Source organism: Varroa destructor, unplaced genomic scaffold (assembly GCF_002443255.2).
Source record: "Varroa destructor unplaced genomic scaffold, Vdes_3.0 BEIS01000002.1, whole genome shotgun sequence".
Classification (NCBI taxonomy): domain Eukaryota; kingdom Metazoa; phylum Arthropoda; class Arachnida; order Mesostigmata; family Varroidae; genus Varroa; species Varroa destructor.
In genome coordinates, this window is record NW_019211455.1 from 10,971,757 (window position 1) to 10,990,886 (window position 19,130).

Consider the following 19,130-nt stretch of genomic DNA (forward strand, 5'->3'; position numbering starts at 1 on the left):
CAGGCCTGAGCCGACCGGAAGTACCTTTTGACAACGATCAGGGAGCTGGCCAACCAGTTAGCTGCATAACCTACCGACTACAATTCTATACTGCCATTCTGACATTAAATTAAACCGAAGATAGAAACTGCTGGTTTCTATCTTCAGTTTAATTTGAGGTTTTGCTTAATCTTCAGTTCGCCTCGTCTGCTAAACACTGATTCGACGTTGCTATAATATTGAATCTCCCACGGTTAAAACCTTCAACAATTACTTGCCTGTGTTAGCCTAATTAAAAACAACTTATACCTATTTATCTAGTGCGTTTTTTTATGCTCTACAATAGCAGCAACACCGGTAGCATCGCTATTAGTAATCCACTTAAACGCATCGCAAACACTTCAACATTTATTTAGCACCATCTCTCCACTGAAGCCGCCCAATATTGCACCGTTTGCACAGCACTACTGCTTCCGGTTTCGGCAGCGCAGAGTCTTTCGCGAGGCGGTTCCCGCCTCGTCAGCCCGCGGAACCAACCCTCGTTCTCTTGGGCATGCTTCGGCTGCTCTCCGTTTCCCCCTTTCAGCCAACCCCATGTACCCCACACTTGTCCCTATGGCTCAAAGCAGGACCCTGGCAGGCATCGAGCCAACTCCCTATACAGTCCTTTTTGTCCGGCGCGAATGTGTAGGCTGCCGCGAGGGAGCATATTAATACATAATCTTGTCTGGTTGCACCGACGCTGCAGCCGCAGCCGCAGCTGCAGCCGCTGCTATCACCACCGCTACTGCTGCTGCTACCGTTGGTGGTAAGCTATCGCACACGCGGGCGTTCTCGTCGAGTCCGTCAAGCCTAAGGAGACTCGGACAGTTGTAGCTGGAGCCGGGGCTGGCAGCAATAGCGTTGAGGCTTGGCTAGGTTTTGCCGCGCGAACCGTTAGCTCCGCCCCCTTTTGGGCGGGGCCTCCAGTGACTGTCCCTCGCGCCCTCTACTCCTTCGCGTGCGCCTTCCTCCCCTCCCCTTCCCTCCCATCCCCCGCCCTCTGTTCCCCTTTCCCCCGATCTCGTTCGAGTGAGCGAGGACCGCTAATCGGCGATTAAACTACCACCGTTGGCTGGCGCCGCTTGGGGTCGAAACCGTCACCGCCGCTGTTCGTCGTTGGAGAGTGCGAAACTGCTACAAACGTTGAACGGCGACGGCCCTGACGGAACCCACCAGAGAAGGAAGCATATTTTCGAAGGAACGCACTAAACCTGCTCAGAGGGAGTTGAACGGTCAGTGCGCGAGTACACTCTGGGAAGGCGGCTCGGCAGGATTGGAGGAACTGCACATAGGGTTCATGCAATACGCTGTGGCGCTTGCCTATGCTGTGCAACACCACGCAGGCTTTTCGACGACTACAACAGGTATAGCTGTTGTCACTTCGAATACTATTGCTATTGTAGTATATGGCGATCCTGCAGTATTCAACTAAATAAATCGCTGACGCAGGCGCGCTAAGGATGCGGAGCTGGAAGGCAAGGCTTTGAAGTGGAGTGCTCGGAATAGTTTGGCCAGCTGCATTGACGGTCAGCGGCGATCGCAACGGCGATAGTATTGCATCCTTCCGTCGCAAAGGGTGGAGAAACTAAAGGAGTAATGGATCTTCTGGACCGACTGGAGCCATGGGCTTGTGCCAGAAGGCCCCAGTTTTAATAATTCGCTATAAACGAGCGGGTAAAGCTTAATTTCGAAGCCGAAAACCATTATTGCCAGGTACGTGACTACGACATTGTTGTCGTCAGATTGCAAAACGGGCTAGTTAGACTAGCCGCATCGGCAGTGTAACAACAACACGAACCAACGTGTTGTGCACGTAGTAATAGTGCACGGTGAGGAACCCAGAAAGAGCGAGGAGCGGACATGTGACCCAGACAACACAAAGCGAAGCTTTTCCATCCAAGTGCAATACACAGATATCTATGTATAGTTGTACAGATCCGTTGTGTCTTTATAGGCACGGGCCGATGTTGACGTTCATATTGTTGATGTTGTCGTGGCCATCATTGCGATCGTGGGGCACATCTATTGTCGTCTAGTGGGTGCTCTGTGCAATAAGAAGAAAAGCGAAGTTATGTGAACGAGTCTTGGCTGGCTTTGCGGTAAATGGAACGAATTTTTGCGAAGCAAGACGACCTTTTGAGATCAAAACAGGTGGCATCCGGCATAGGTTCAGCGGCGTCTGGCGCTTAATGTTCGCATACGCTCATGGCAAAGGAGTTATTGTCGTTGCGGCACAACATCGCGACCCTGGAGTAATTCATATTATAGCAGTGTTGTATAGTCGTTCATCTACTAACCATCAGTGCTTTGTAATAATTAATAGAGAGTGTTAGTGTAGGTGATAGTGGTTACTTACCAGCAACAACAGAAGTCCTTCACGACGGAAAAAGCGTGAAGAATAGCTTCTAACCGTTCGACCGGCGTATACGCTTCGGTCGATTTAGCATAAATAAAGCGAACCAAACAGATCAAGCCAGCGTCGTGATTCCATGCCCATCATGGATGCGAGCTCAGACAGTAGCAATAATAGCGTCGACGTTGAGGAGGCTACCGACGTCAAAGTGCAGGTTCAACAGGTCCAACAACAGATGCAGCAGCTGCAACAGATCCACCAAATGCAACAAATTCAAGCTCACATGGCTCAAGCTCAGGCCCAGGCACAGGCCCATGCCGCACAAATGCAACTTGAACCGATCGAGCTGAGTGCGCGAAGGGCAGCCTTCTCTGTCGATCATATCCTAGAGCGGAATTCAAACTTTCCAGCTATGGCATTGCCTGGCCTACACGGAATACCAAACCTTCCCAATATTAACATGGCTACTTTGGGGATGACCGGGCCCCCATCGGCGATCGCAACTGTACAGACGAAAACCGAACCCGAGGAGTCAACGAGGGGAGACTCTGTTACACCTAATAGAAAACCGCTTAAATTCAGTATAAATGCCATTCTTGAACGAGACGATTATCCTCGAACGGATCGTTCGCCATCACCCTTAGAAGTCGGGACGCCGCTTCAACCTCTGTGCCACTTCCCTGGTCCAGGTGAGTCCGACTATAAAAATCTAACACATCCTTATGAAGTAAACACTTTATTGCATTTATGAATTCTACACAAGTGCAAGCAAAATTTACTGCATGTTTCAGGTTGTTGTATCGATACATACGTTCGTAAAGATCGGATAAGGATCGACAAGCGTTTTGTGTCTAACGTTTGTATCAGAAAATCAGGCCATATATCCTAATATGCTAAGCTTTGTCATTCTGCCCTCATGATATTTCTGTTCGTGACTGTGTTTCTATCTATGCGGGTATCTTCAATTGCTCAACGGACGATTTGCTTGTCTTTGAACCGTGGGCTTGAGCTGATGTTTCTTTCAAACCTCTAAGCATCGTCTGAGTTCATAGTTTGAGGGGTCAAACTCCGTAATTACACCGAAAGCTAGACGGCAAGCATGATGTTTCGAATGTCCGTTGTAATGCATAGATTTAAATATTTTGCTTTTAACCTATCTTTTACCAATTATTACCATGTTCTTCTGCATAGGCTCGTCTACAAAGGTTTCACATAAGAAATGTAGATCTTCTATTGATCTTCTTATTGCTGGGGTTAAGCTGCCAAATCTGGCGCGAAGGACCACAGTAACTGAACCTTTAATAAACTGCAACATTAAAAACAGTTAAAAAAAAAAAAGTGTACACGCTTTCGTATATCTCTCTTTCTTCTACAGCAATAGGTTACAGGTATCCTGTAGCCTATCATAAAATCGCAATTCAGGCTTTCCTATAGACGTCGATCACCTTTCTAATTATTCAGTCACTGCGCATACTATACAGACACATTTCTGCCTGGCCGAAGATCGAAAGAGATAAACGACCACTAGTTCCAACCTCACCAACGGCATACCCTGCACAATCCGTATGAATATAGAGCGTTATACTTAATTTTAACCGCCAATCTCGTACACGATCGCGAAAACATTCACACATTATTTTTATAGTTATTTAATTATCGTTTGGTTTTTCCTTTAGTGGGCTTAAAGCATGCGTCTGTTTATATGAAAAGCCAAAGCTCAAAGGACCCGATCTCACTGCTGCTTACTGCCGCTCATACTCCAGATCGCTGGGGACTGTGGTGGTACAGTGGCAACATATTTGCTTGCCTAATCTAAAGGTAAATAGCGGTCGAGGTTCGATTGCGAGGTAGACACACTCCTTTTTAAGCTGGAAGCCAGCTGTTTGAATTGAGGATTTGGTAGAGCAGTACCGAGCGTAGAAGTCAAAACATTTACTTACTTATATACTTTGGATCAGGTACCTGTATCTATGCGAAATTATGTAGCCAAACCACGTCCAGCTGAAGTGCAGCAACCTAAACAGTTTTCTAGTTTAGCAAACACTTTCAAAAGTAAGTGCTTGAGAACCACGTTATCGCACAATAACTTATAAGTTTAGAAATAACAACCATGGGACTTCTAGACTGATGCCGATATCTGATTCTAGACTGATATTAATTCCTATAACTGTGGTATAAAGCCATATTAGCGTTAATGACTCGTTAGTAAATTTGACCCGTTCAGTAATTTACAACCAAAACAGAGCTTGCCTGTTCACTATAGTTTTACGTTCCACAAAACGGATAACGTTCTCTTCTTGAACAATATTTGTCAACAGAACGTCAAAGCTACAAGCACACACACTTTTCCAATTACAGCCAAACTTAATTACAAAAATCCGAGAAGATGTTAGATAATTTAATTACTCATTGAGCATGAGCAGCCTTAACTTGCCGTCTAAAAAGAAGGACAAAAAAAGACTTTGGAAGCGGGCGTTCGTTTTACTTCAACTTTGCATATCGATAGAGAGGGATACTTTTAGCATGTACCTATATCCGGCCAGGCCAAACTCTGATCTAGTAAGGCAGGCGCTTAACAGAATCGTAGCTAGTTTCAAAATCTTTCAATCTCTCTACACTATCTACAAGCTCACGAAACCCAATACGCCCCCATCGCGTCGTTATTCCTGATCAGTATCTGCATTTTATTCTTTTTAGACGTAAGAGGACATAGACAATGACTGAAGTTATGCGTTTCAAATTTGTTTAAAATCAGCTGAATTTGTTCCTGTCATAGTCTGCAATAATATGCGAGCAATTCTCATCGTAAAGCGATCAACAGGCCATCTATTGGGTTATTGGGTAAACATGATAGAAAACTGCGAGGAAAGCAAGCGTAGTCTGGATTATTAGCGAAAGCAATAAAGCTTCGCTGGTCTGCGAACACCGTGCTCTGGTAGGTATCAGGCAATTCCCGATCGACGACGTGTGTCGGAGCCAGGACCTGCTGCTGTTCAACAAACGCATCGGGCGGTTAGTCAGGTGTAAGCGCGAACTTTGGTATGATAGCTAACTAGCCGGCTTGACCTGGTACCAAATTATGGGATGACACCGGAACTTAAAAGGGGGCTACGGGGGTCCTAAGGCTAAGGTCATTGTTTGCGAATCGCAAGGACAACAATAAACTTAACGACCTTAGTTATCTCGAATTTTGGCGAGCTTAACTGGTCTAGCACTATGCGTCCTACATGCGTTGAGCTGTGCACTCATAATCTGTATTAATCTATAGCATGACTCTCATTGGTCATCATTTATATTTCGATAACGTAACCCGGTCATCGTTGGTCCTACCTGTTCTGTTGTCCGAACGTATAAAAATATCTTCAATTCGTCTATGACATCCATAAAATGCAGGCCTTAAATCAGCCGGGGTTTGCGATAGATACCTGAATAGTAGTAGTTGGACTAACCAAACGTTAGGCAAAATCTTAAGCTCTTCGCACATAACTAATTACTCTTTATCAACATGAAGATAATAATGAATTAGTTATAAACGAAACATGGAGAACACTAGGCTAATCGAAAGAGGAACACATCAATTCCATTTACTATGCATACCCCAGGATCTAAATTTGCTAAAATTATTTATTTCTTAGGTAGGACCACTTGTTGGCTTCGTTCGATTGATGGCCTCCTGCTTCGTCTTCCCGTGAGCTCCAAATCAAAGTCTGGGTTGTGTTGACTGTTCCTTTGGCACTATCGCACCGCCATTTAGAAGGCACCCTCTCTGCAGGGAGGTTAGACACCGTTTGGCCTTTGCTCTGGTACAATCACTTTCCTTGGGTTGGTTTGATCGTTGAATTTGTCCTACCCTGTTCCTGGCGTAGCCCATAAGCAGGACGGGGCAATATAAGCTTGTCAGAAATGCGAAACGACGAAAGTAAACGAGTCAACCAGGACCCGCCTAAACGCTTCTACATCAGCTGGCTAACAAATGCGTTGGCTAGCAGTTTCGGCCTATAGCCTTGGGAGACTTGTCGACAGCTGCTTCAGGCTTGGCAACATATTTCGAATGAATTTGTACCCCATTTGGGCGCAGGACTTTCTTCCTCGTTTGATAACAAAAAAACTAAGAAGTGACTTGGTTCGAGGAGAGTCTCACTGCAATAAGGGCGTACCGCGATAACCAGCAGATCTGTGTCGTACGCGTGGCGGGGAGCCTCATAACGCTTAGGGAAACATATTATTAGGAACTAAATACAATAACACCTTAGTAAAGCAGCATTCAGTGGCAACACTGACGAATTCACAGGTTCAACTAATTGTTAAGAAGGTGTTGCTTACTTCACGTGTCTGTTAACTTGCATTTAATAACACTATCTTGTTTAGAGTTACCTTGAAAACAGGTGAGTTTGGGTATACTCCAGTCGTAGCCCGTGCTAACTGGTTCCTAATGGATTCAATATTGCTTGGATACTTGATTACATTTCTTCGTAGAGGCGTCTATTCTCAAGGGTCTGAAATCGTAGAAAGCGGCGTTGTTCTGAGTATTCAAGCTCTACCTAACGGTTAATAGTTATTTATGCCTGTAAATAAGATAGAATGCAAGCTAGGTTCTATGACGATTTCTCCATAGTCCATTCATTCAATACGTACATTTGTGTTAATTACGATGAGGTTATTGTGACACGTATAGTGAAACATAACATTAATTCTGTAACTAACTCACGGCTGATAGAGGGCAGTGTTATGGATTTCAAAATTCTCTGCAATGGTTACGACAGGGGCGAAGTCTACTGAACTGCTTGAAGACATCTTGATTCTGTTTGACCTTCGACAAGTTTATACGCATACGGATCGTCTCGGCTCGCGCTACTTTCAGTCAGATTGGTCCTCTGCTCTCGTATCTAGCTAGCTAAACTGTGTATGTAATTTCGACCTTGCTTTTCCCAGATCACCTTTCAGCTCATCGACAAAATTTGCCTTTTGCAGTGGCTATAGGCCATCATTGTAGGATGATGCGTAGCATGCGTCTACGATAATTGTTGCGGTATTGGGATGAGCAGCTGGCACGTTTTACTGGGAGCATGAGTTCGAAACCAAGCCACACAGACGCTGAGCAGCGCAGCGTTGGCAGAAGACCGCGAAAACGCCCTAGTGAAAATGTTCGATATATTCATATCGTCTCCTGGAAGTGATGATAATCTCTGTTTAGCCGCGGTTCCCTAGTCACAAGCGTACTCTTTGGCAAGGGGTGCTCTCCATCCCAGGGGTCCCATATGCCTCATAATCCTCGGCCGTTATCCTTATATAGCTTTTTGCCGATTCGCATCAAGCGGGGCTATGTGTACATGTGCGTCTCTTATGTAGCTTGTAGCGGGCCTTTCTGAACGGCTTGCTTAAATGAGCTAAATTTCACCATGGCTACTTTATCGTGAGGGGGTCTCCTAATGCACACATATATTAGCTACGTGATGAAGGACGGGGCAATCGGCGAGCAAACCGCCCAACTACCGTTTTGTGCGGTGTACTGCTGCTGCTTAGACTATACAAGAAAACTTATCCTCGGGAATGTATTGCAGGATTGGCAGCTGAGGTGCCAATGCAGCGCAGCCTTGGTGGTGAGGACAGCTAGGTTTTATATACGTGGATTCAAAACGATACTATCTTGAGAAAGTCACTAAGGCATTGATCATGCGTATGTCAGAAACAGATGAATGTATATTAACATTAGTCATTTCTTTGAATGCTCAATTGTTTGTCTCACTTAATTTAGAACGATATATATATGCGTTCAGAGCTCGCGTCAAAATTTTAAGGCTTTTAATCAACAAAAATAAAAAAAAAACAACAACGATCGAAGAGACAAACCATCAACGATACATTTTCTACAGCTTATGCATAGTTATTAAAAAATAGATCGCCAACATTTTATACTGAAACAATGATTGCCAGATCAGATTTTCGTTCGCTCAGCTAGTTACATTGGGATGGCCGCAGGTGTTTCGGTAGATGTTATCAGAAATATTTCTACTCGTTTTGTTATCGTTGAGAGAATCTCGAATCGTTCAATGACACTATATTTATATTAACCTAAAGTATAATTTCGAATTAAGGTAGGAACAACTTATACTTAACTTAACTATAAAAAACGATTTGGCCCTTTACACAGATGGCCCCGCCAGATTTTATTTTCGCGACTGCCATTAACTCGATTGTTAAATCAATAACGAACCCTGAGATAATTAATGATCGCTCCACGCATACGATCATAAATAATTTTCAGCGCCATTTCCGTTTCGCTCAACGAACTTGTCAATGCGTACATCAATAAACGATTAATCCGTAAGCTCGCCTATGTTTCCCCTACTAGAGTTTATTTCTCTTGTTTTCTTCTTTATATTGATTCTACTTAAGCCGAAACGAATTGTATTCATTGACGACAAGCATTATTATCATTACAGGCCTCCGCCCACCCCTCTCTTAGTTCAACCTTCTCACATCTAGCTCATCAACGAAACATTCATATATAGCTAGCACGATCGAGTATATGTCACTTGTCTAGTGGCCTTCGAGATCGTCATATGACCACCGCTTTCTAATTCTCTCACTCTAATTCGATGCTCGACGAGTTCCTTCATCCTCATACTCTTTCGCCTTCGACCTTCTCCTTGCTTGTCGTGTTCACTCTGCGTTTGCTTTCCTACAGTTGCCGACGCCGCCCGCTCTTCTCGTGTCTATCGTCACACCGAACAGATTGATTCAAAACAATCCCAAGCAGCGAAGTTTTGAATCCCGTTACCCCTTATGGGCCGCTGCGGTCGCGGCCATGTTGCCCGACGCAGGGGGAGCGCATGGCGATGAAGGTGAACTGCAGGCGGGAACGAACAGACCTCTTCAATAGCCAGGAGCAGCCTGTCGGTCCCCAGTAAACCTAGCTAAACTCCCCTCCTGCCCCGGCTTCCTTTCACCGCAAGAGCGTTGTATGATGATGGGACTTACAGCAGTTTCGGTGCGTATGTGCGACTTGTGTCCGTACCTTCACTATAAAGTAAGACAGCCCCAAAGCTCAAGCGCCGACCAAATGGGTTTCTTTTTCTCTTTGCTTCTCAAGCGAAATCAAACGGTGCCAGTTGTGATCGTCATGGTGCCCAAGCGCGCGCGACGGCTTTCAACTACAGAGTGTGTCTGCGTCTCATTCCACCCCTGACCCTTCGTCTGATCCTCCATCTTCACTTAGAAAACCGGGAAGCTTTTGGGTCTGATTTGCTAGCTGGGATGTACATAGCTATACAGTCGTGAGCGGGTGTTCGGAGAGGAGAGAGACATCTGCACTTGACACCAGACTATGAACGCGAGCTTATGTGTGCAGAATAGCCGTCCGTGGGAGCCGGCTGCTACCATTGATTCAGCTCTTTATCGTTCCCTTGGTTGCACCACTATGTATTGCCGATCGCATACGCGAGTTCAGGCAGTCAGAGTCGGCGATAAGCCTAGCAGGCGACACATCGTTCGTTTCTTGGGAGATGCTCTCGACTACTGCCGAAATCCAGATACCAATGATCATCGAAACGGCATCGGGCTGGCAAAATATAACTACCTATCGTCCATCAAGCATATGAGACGTAGTCGCGCTTTCAGTGGCTTCTGCAGTTGTTTTAACAAGTCGACTAAATTAACTAGAGTATAAAGTACAAACATCCGTGTTTCTGGCGTTACGAGGTACTACGAGGATCAATTGGCGTTTGAAGCTGGTAGTTGAATGTTTTATACTCTGAAGGTGGCTGCTTAGCGGAAACTGCTTTTCCACCCTGGATGATGCATTGGACTGCTTAGAGGGCGGCTTTCAGTTATAGCTTTATCGGTAGCAACGAATCTGGGTTGAGAGAATCCAAGGCGTACTGTTTATCTTCAATTTTCTTAGGTATTTGCGCATCAAGCAACGATCCGTTTGTGTCTCATCAGCATGATATAAGCAGGTTAAACGACTAATTTTTAGGAGGAAACGATTCAAGTTGGCTATTAAAAAGTTACGAGCTATTTTTTAGGCCTACGTATCTGTCTTATCGTTGAAGCCATATATATAGAGACGATGCTTCTTCCAGTGCCCCCGGCCCTATGAGGAACGCTTAGCGAAAGGGTCGCTTTATCGGTTCTTGCACAAATATGCGATTCACATTGTCCATCTAATTACTTTCGCCCAAAGTTTCAAAACCAAACAGGATAATAAAATCTATCTTTGCTGTTTTATTTTCTTTCTTTCGTACTTGCTTCAGGGCGTTTTTTAATCAGCAAATCGATATATTATTTGCCGTATTCTAGCAATATATATATACATATATATACTATAAATCTGCATGCAAGGGTGGGGTGAAAATCGGCGACGACGACCTACCTGTATCCGAATTGTCGTGCACCCAACCATAATATGCTACAGTAAAGAGGACGAATCAAGGAACAATGGATCCAGAAAGATAGGGAACAACTGGCGACGGTGGTGCCCGCAGTTGAGCAGCAGTCAAATCACCATCGTGGAAATGTCGCCAACACCGGCGTGTCCTGGCAACACCTGGCTTTGATGGACATGTTTACTGAGTCGGACTAGAAAACCCGTCGACGCCCGTAAGGAAAGCTCGCGCTCATGTGTTTATATAATGTCAGAGCTCTGCTGGTACATAGGCGCACCCCGGAAATGAATACCGAGCCTTCATAGGCTCAATATTCACTTCGCGCATTTTCTAACGCGAGAAGAGCTCACATGGAGGTCCTAACACCATGTAGCTTCATTCCGCATATAACATCCATTAAGTATCAAACCAGTTATATAATACATCCGGTTTGCCATGATAGTCCATATTGTGGGCAGTCTTAATGTAACATATAATATTGGATGCACGAAATAGCTCGCGAGGTACCTCGTGGTTGTCACGTCACAAAAGTAATGCCACCCAGTCCGTTACCTTACGGACCAAAATCACTTCCGCAGTTCTATTGCTCAAAATATATTCCGAAGATTCGTAACTGATTGGGCAGCTTCTATAGTTCGATAATAATTTAATTTGTGTTTCCTCCGTCGTGGGCCTATGCAAGGGCGCAGTGGTTTGGGTGGCTAACGCGCGTTTTTTACCGTACTCTTCCAGTCGCTGTAAAGCTACAGCAGCCTCGGGTTCAAACTGCGGCGCTGCTAAAAAAGTCTTTCCTATTACAAAAAAAAAAAAAAAAAAGATTTATCTAAGAAGTTAATTCTGATAGACTTCTGACAAAGAAAAAAACGTTAAAACAAGGTACGTATATAGTTATACTTTTAAGCAATATGAATTTTTTTCCCACGGACGACCCGTTGCTTTTCTGAAAGCCTCGCGGTTTTAGTGGTTACTCGTAACGGTTACTGGGAAAAGTGCGTCTAGGGTTAACGTATTTAAGTCGACTTACGTGTATGGCAAATGGACAAATCATTTGCTAGACTATGAGGCGGCAATGCTTCTACCACGGAGTGACATTTTGGACCATCGTGTATATACATAAGGTGATTTGTGGAATCGCTAATAAAATTCTGATAAGTATAGACATAAAATTCATGACATGTAGACGTACAAACCTATTATGCAATAGGTGACTAAGTACAGATAGTAATAGAACAACTTTTATGAAACACCCATGATTTTGAATAACTACAACCAAGATTTTAGGATACAATTAGATGTCTCCTACAATTGAGCGAAAAAGGCTTGTAAATCCGTATGCTTAATCATTCAAATAATGACATTTAAAGCTCTCTTGGTTAGGACACGCAACTTTTGCAATCCCTAAAGGCTAACAAAAGATACAATAATGAAAGGTACACTTTCGTTTCTCCATCCCTAAACGACGTCGTTTAAATTCAGCGGACCAAATAATCCGAAAGAATCCTCTGCTTATCTTGAGAATTCTATAAACCGGCGTGCAGAATGCTGAAGTTGAAGGCTAGGCCCGGTATCGGTACGGGCAGCTGCTGCCGGCAGGTATTTGTTGCCAGCAACGACCCACTTTCTCTTTTTCCCGTTCTGCCCTTGATTATATATAGCGTCAATCTATCTCGTTGGTTTCAGACCTCTGGGTCCGTTCTAATAAACGCACCAACTCGGCAATGTCGTAGTTCAGTTTCTTGCTCAGCAACAACCTCCGTACAAGATCGGGGTGTGTATAGGACCCCATACGCCCTAGTATCCTAACCCACTTCCTTTCTGTGTCTTCCTAGGCCTCTGCGCTTCTCTATTTGTGACTAAAAACCTGCCTTAAAGACATCCATTGCTGGTCCAAAGGATACACAGCTGGCTGCGTCATTATCTTTAGCGGTTCCGGGACAGACGCCAAGACCTGGACCATCTTGCAAGATGAGGTAGCGACCGTCCACCATACTATCGAAGTCCAACAATGTTGATCCGCCAGTTTGCTCATTCGGTCGCCGCTCGTTCCCAGCCACCAGGAATTACACTGAACAGCTTTGTGAACCTGACGATGCAATGGCACAAATTGGGCCTTCCTACGCTTGTAGCTGAATGTCCCCATCTGGGTCTAAGTGGCTGGAGAGGGTGCGGAAACTGAAGACAGCGATTTACCACATAGCAGACAGAACGGATCTAAGGTTTAAACAAAAACGCACCTAGGACCAGGGGACGAACACCGCCAACGAAAGGTACACTACTAAACACTTCATTCGTACTGTCATCGCTACCATCACTGATCACCAGGTTGCCGCGGCCGTTATAGCGAAAGCTCGTCGTTATTTTGTTCTGCTCCCGCCTTCTATCCCGTCTCCCTCTAATGCTGACTTTTAACAGTTGTTGTTGTTGCCGTGTTATTAGGTCGTTTCTCTAGTTTAGATGGACGACAGCCGCATTAATGGATTGGTTTACATTGCTAGCGGCAAATCGAGTGATGACGGTGTGTGCCTGCAACCTTCGTCGTTAGCTTCTCCCCCATGATTACCCGTTCTGGCAGGCGTCTCATAGTACTGTCATATTGTAATACTACAATAATAAAACAACGAGTAGAACGCTAGTTTCTTACATAGCTTACTCCTAATGTCTATATAATAGCTGGACACTGAGTTTTTTGAAAGTGTATAGCGAAACGCGACGTTTTGTCGGGATGACGTCTATGGCAATGTGCGACTATATTGCTGATCACATGGCATCAATGAAGTTATATCTTGTGATTTCTCTTTCGTGTCCGGCCTGGTCTGGACTGGGTTGAGCTGTCTTACATTTCCTCGCTTTCAAACCAGTGAAGCGGCTCCAGATAGTCGTTCGCGCAGATACTTGTAACGAGCATTAAAGATAGCTCATTTATGTTATTATAGTTCTACGGTTATTGTTGTTGCCGGCTCCATCGATGACGTTCTATCGCCATTTAATTTGGTTTCAGAGCATATCGATCTAATGCTGGCCAAAAAAGAGAGTGATTGATATTGACTTCGAGCGTTCCGTCGCCGCACACTTATCGATCCTAGCTCAAAGTAGCCTTAGGGTACCGGTACGGCCGCGGTCGATACTGGTGATAGCGGCGCTCTTCAAGAAGTAAACAACGAGATTCGTCTATACTTCTTCTTTTGCTTGTGTCAGGCCTCTTTCGGGTATTATTCGAAGCAAAAACCACCATAGAACCACGGCCAGTTTGAAGGACTACAAGGAGAACGTCGTTCGACTATGGATCTGTACCGCTTTTCCTCACTTCGCCATTCCTCAACCGAACGAATATTGCTGAAGTCTGCAGTGTGCCAGGATATATATATATATATATATATATATATATATATATATATATATATATATATATACATATTTTAGCCATTAAATCAGTAGACTAGATGACCTATGAGCTTTCGAAGGAAAGAAAAACATTTATTCAAGATATACATCAAAGGCGCGCAGGACAGAGAATGAACGATAGGAATACTTACAACGCCATAAAATGAGATCAAAAAACGAATGTATCACGTCTGTATCTTTATGTCGAGATGGTTCGGACGGGACCGTGCAATCGTACGCTTACGAACATCATTCACACATATACACACACGCACAGATAGACACACACATAAAAAACCTAGAAGATAAAAACACGTAACACACCGATCGTTTATGAAGTAATATACATGCGGGTATTGAGGGCTAGTAGAAACTGGTGGGTAAAGGCTATGCCAATATTAGAAAAGTAGTTGCACTGGAAGCAATGTTAATAGCTAAAACAGTAACAGGATAACTTGATAATCGAGTCAGACGAGAAACAAACGAACCTAGATGAGCCTGAGCAGCCGATATTGTCTGAACAGCAGCGGTGGTAGCGGCAGAGGCAAGGGATCGGAGTCAGAGGTAAATGAATCAGGCAGACCCATTACCATCCAACGATCAATACTGATCAGGTGTTGACGGAGAAGCGATACGAAGGCAAGATGAAAAATGCGGAAATTATTGCTTTTGACGTCACACCATGGCTGAGAGAGCAACATTAAACATATAGACCAGAACGAAATAGTCGAAAAGGGCCAATCACTTGTTGTTGATAATTTTTTTGTTATCGCTTCCGTCTGCTTTTGGGTTAGTGAGATATACGGCAAGGTCTTTAATAGTAACAGTATTATTATAAATAATAGGTAGGCTTGTGTGCCATTGCTGCGATGCTGCCCTTCGACATTGTCTAGCCAACGTTGTGTGATGCCAGCTGAGAAAACCCATAGGCAATCAGCAAAACTACCTATTCGGTTAATGGGGCAAGTGGGTAAAAGTTGGCTTTACTTTGGAGGGGCTGGTCATATTGCAAGCTTTCGAGCCACTTATTTCCATTCTGGAATAGCTAAAAACGAATTTGAATGAAGCGTAAATCTCGTGGGCCTAAAAGTATGGTATGTAAGACAGAAACATTCACGACTGGTGCTATTGGAGTTATCGGAAACCCTAGTGTTGAGTTGAACGTGCCTAGATAGCTGCTTCTTTCCGCGGCTGTCAAGCAGATACCTGAAAGTATCATTGCGGTCTGATACCGTTCATCACTAATATGACCGACCTTCTAGCTTCTGTTTAATTGTATATATATATAAGATGTTGAGCATATAGGTCCGATCATACGTTTCCGTCATCGGCTATACGATAAAAATCGTAGAAATAATAACATATGAGAAAACTGCCTTGCCAAATGGGTATGAGAGAAGATTAAACTGTCAAATGCATTCACGCAAAAATGTTACCCCTTTCAGCTTATAGTCTCTTCTTTGAGGCGGCTGTGTTGAAACGATACAAACACACCCGCACAACTACACGTCGTCTCTCCATTGTTGTTTTAGCAATCCTTATATTTTACTCGTGTTAATCCGCTTTCCATGATGGCCGCGTGGTACGGGCGACCACGCTCCAATTAAATACTGCGCTATTTCACTATAGCTTTGCTCCAATCATCTCCAGTTCGGTTGCTGCCCTAGCGGGCTACGACGTACCATCTGGTCAGAGTCTACACTTACTTCAGTTCATTAATGCTCAATCCAGAGCCTTAACGGAGGAAAAATAGAAACAAAAAACTACGAGCTCTGTATTCGCTGGAAGAAACACATGCCAATTATCTTAAACAGACCATTATGATTGTTGTACGTTTCGTCACTTATCTTTCTTTAGTTTACTAACTCTTGTTTCGATCAAATCATCACTGATGAATCGTTTACGCACTGTGAAGGCAACACGACAGTGGTCCTAATAGCTAGATGGCTGTGATCCACGATTACTGCCTTCACACCCCTATGTGTACTGCTATATCGTATAGATAATAAATGAAAAGATTGAAAAAGAAAATAAGATGATGAGGGAAAATGGTGAAATAATACTGTGTGGAAACTTCGGAGCGGACGTATCGGGCAGGTAACGAAGCTAAAGCTGTTACAAACGTTAGGTGGTGACGCATTTGCAGTTGCGGTAAACAATAATCTGGATAAAAAACATTACATAAAGAGCGGGAACGGATGCAAAGGAAGAAATATTTCATGTTTGTATTTGCTACGCTTGATCATCGAAGTGTATCTGACTAATACTTAGACGTAATCCGTTTTGAAGACGACGACTGCTCGGTTTTTCGAAGTACGGCAATGCTGATCCGGTCACCTGAGGCACGAAAGATACGGTACAATGTCAAGTGAACACTGTTGAAAATAAAATCATGATGCACTGCTATTTACCCAAATTTGTTCTATGAACTGTTACTGCTTGAAGATAAGTCATAACAAACATTTTTTTTCACAGACCCTAGCAAGCTGCTATATAGATATGGTTTTGATTTTAGTTTTAAAGAGGCGTGACACGCTGTTACTTCAACGAGAGCCGTTACTGCGCCAAATGTCTGAAGGCCGATTTCATGCTCACGACGTTGTTCCTATCGACGTTGAAACAAATGAAATAGGAAAACCGACGCCAGCCTGATCCGAATTCATTCTGGCTATCTGTTTGGATCTTTCTATAGAGCCCCTTTTTTCAAGGGCTTATTGTTCGACTTCTAAAGTAGTCGCAGTCTCACGAGCCGAGTTGGTCGTGTTTCACACGATAACACTGGCCGGTTCACATCATGAGTCTACAAAAATAATACTTTTACGAGTTTAGTAATCAACTCTAATTAATTACAGATAACACAAAAAGGCCAACCCGCGTTTATATGCCCATGTGTCTATTGTAGCACATGTTCCAAGTTTATTTTCCCACCGGCCACCCCCATCACATCGGGCTGCTGAGACTGTCTATTTGCTTAATAACGCTATTTTCTGCTTGACTCGTTTCGCTACGACGCACGGTGAGCGGCCCACCAGTCGTCTGGGCATCGCAATCTTGGCATATGGGTGTACAAGTACCTACGTATAATGCATAGTCTGTTACGATAGCCATTGTTGTCATAAGTGGCTGCTGGCATCGGTCAGAAGGTCTCTTTTCGATCCGTGCAAAACCGTCGAGCCGGGTTTACGGCGAAATGGATAAATAAACTATGACTCTATATGATACGATAGAGCCCTGGCAGGAGCTGGCGTGGCAATAGTAGCACCCAAGGCTTGAAGCAGGCTAAACGTGCATCGGTGGAAATGGATAGATCGTCACGGTGTATAAACAATGCCTTGTACTTAACTTTGTATGCGTAATAATGTTCAGTTCGACTAAACCTATCGACACATAACTGGTTAAATACGTGAATGGACGTATGAGTAGATCGGACTACAACTGTGTTCGAGAATGGGAGTGATCGACCGATCATGTCGATATTGTCGTTGTTACAACTGGCGGTAATTGTCAACGGGGAAAACTATCGTACCTTTCAACAGGTAGATTTTGAAGTTATTCAGGGCGTGCCGTCGGTCCTATGACTGATAAGCTGCTATTGGCCGGTTATATCAGCGCATAACGTCAAAAACAACGCGAAGCCCCGACTAACTCGTGCACCTACAACTGCACGTGACTCTAGTTCTAAGGACCGGTCTCTTATTCACAAGGCGAAATGTTTTGCTATTATTAATTTCATTTATTTATTAATATTGTTGCTATTACTGTTCTACCGAACGGAAAATAGCTTTTCGTTTTCTGTGTGCGTGTTCAGCGCGCGCATAAACATCAAAGCTGTTGGCCTTTGTCTGACTAGCCTGCGATGCGTATGACTCGTCGTCGCGGTCGTCCATCTTTCCATCGAAATCTCAATATGGACTTGCAGCAGGAACTCTCAGAGTTTGGGGCCGGCCGCAAGTGGCCAGATAAATGGATAAGCTAAGGAGAACGAGTACTACTGGCGTTACCACGGCTGCCTGCGCTGCGGCCGACGTCGAGATCTTACTGACGGCGAAGTTAAACAATATTTGTAAGTGCGTATCTATGTCCATCATGTATCTGGAGTAGAAGTATTTTGGGACACAGGCGCGGCATCGGTTTCAACGGCCTAGTCGGCAGAGCTTCTTCGGCTCTCCACAGCGATACGAAGCAAGAAAGGAGGAAGATCGTGCACAATGATGATCATCGTGTTTGTGCTACTAAGCACGACCAGCCAGTCGCATTAAACTCAACGAGCAAAAGGTGCCTCGGAAAGATTCCTCGAATCAGAACGATACTAACGTGACGCCGAAGTTGATAAACAAGCTTTATGAACATGGCAGCGGCGGCCCTGCAACAAACGCGCCAGTGTTTTGAGAGATATGCAGATTCCTTGTTGTATGTAACGCCAGGTCATTAGACCGTGAGCGACTGAGTGGGTGGCAGTGACAGAAATGCTCGGCAATTGTGGCCTGCTTACCGAACGGGTAACGCATATCAGTTCTATGAATCAATAATAGACACACACACACACACACACACACACACACATCTATATACATATTTTTTTCTGAGAAATAGGAAAATTTTGTTTAAAAAGAAAAAGCAATGTGAACGCCTAGTCCATACTTACCTAGATTTTCTGAAACTTTTAGATTACTCTTATGATAACCACAGTTATTATCTGTATAAAATATTACTTTCTACTGTACTGTCTAATTTTAAGATATATCTATACGTAGCTATACGGATACCAGTGGTAAGATAGCGCCCTTGACGATATTGTCGAAACAGGTGACCATTCTTATTGATAAAGTTTGCTTCACTCGTTACGGACACGTCTACATATGATATAGGTATGCTATAAGCGTAGCTATATATAATTGCTGCGTCCTTATACCTATGATGGTCCGCGCATATTTGTCGCTACCTCTAGACCTGCTGCTACCATATTGGTAGACGTCGGTACTACATAG

General features: G+C 44.1%; 1 protein-coding gene across 3 annotated transcripts in view; it reads left to right on the forward strand.

Moving 5' to 3' along the window:
- Positions 1–1,079: 1,079 nt before the first annotated feature.
- LOC111245461 (homeobox protein DBX1-B-like) overlaps positions 1,080–19,130 on the forward strand; it is a 37,104-nt gene continuing 19,053 nt past the window's right edge. For 2 of the 3 annotated variants that reach the window (XM_022793850.2, XM_022793852.2), the window contains exon 1: positions 1,080–3,063. In XM_022793850.2, coding sequence (XP_022649585.1) covers positions 2,511–3,063 — 553 coding nt within the window. In that variant the 5' untranslated portion in view covers positions 1,080–2,510. The remainder of the gene's footprint in view (positions 3,064–19,130) is intronic. The other variant, XM_022793851.2, reaches the window with a different exon arrangement.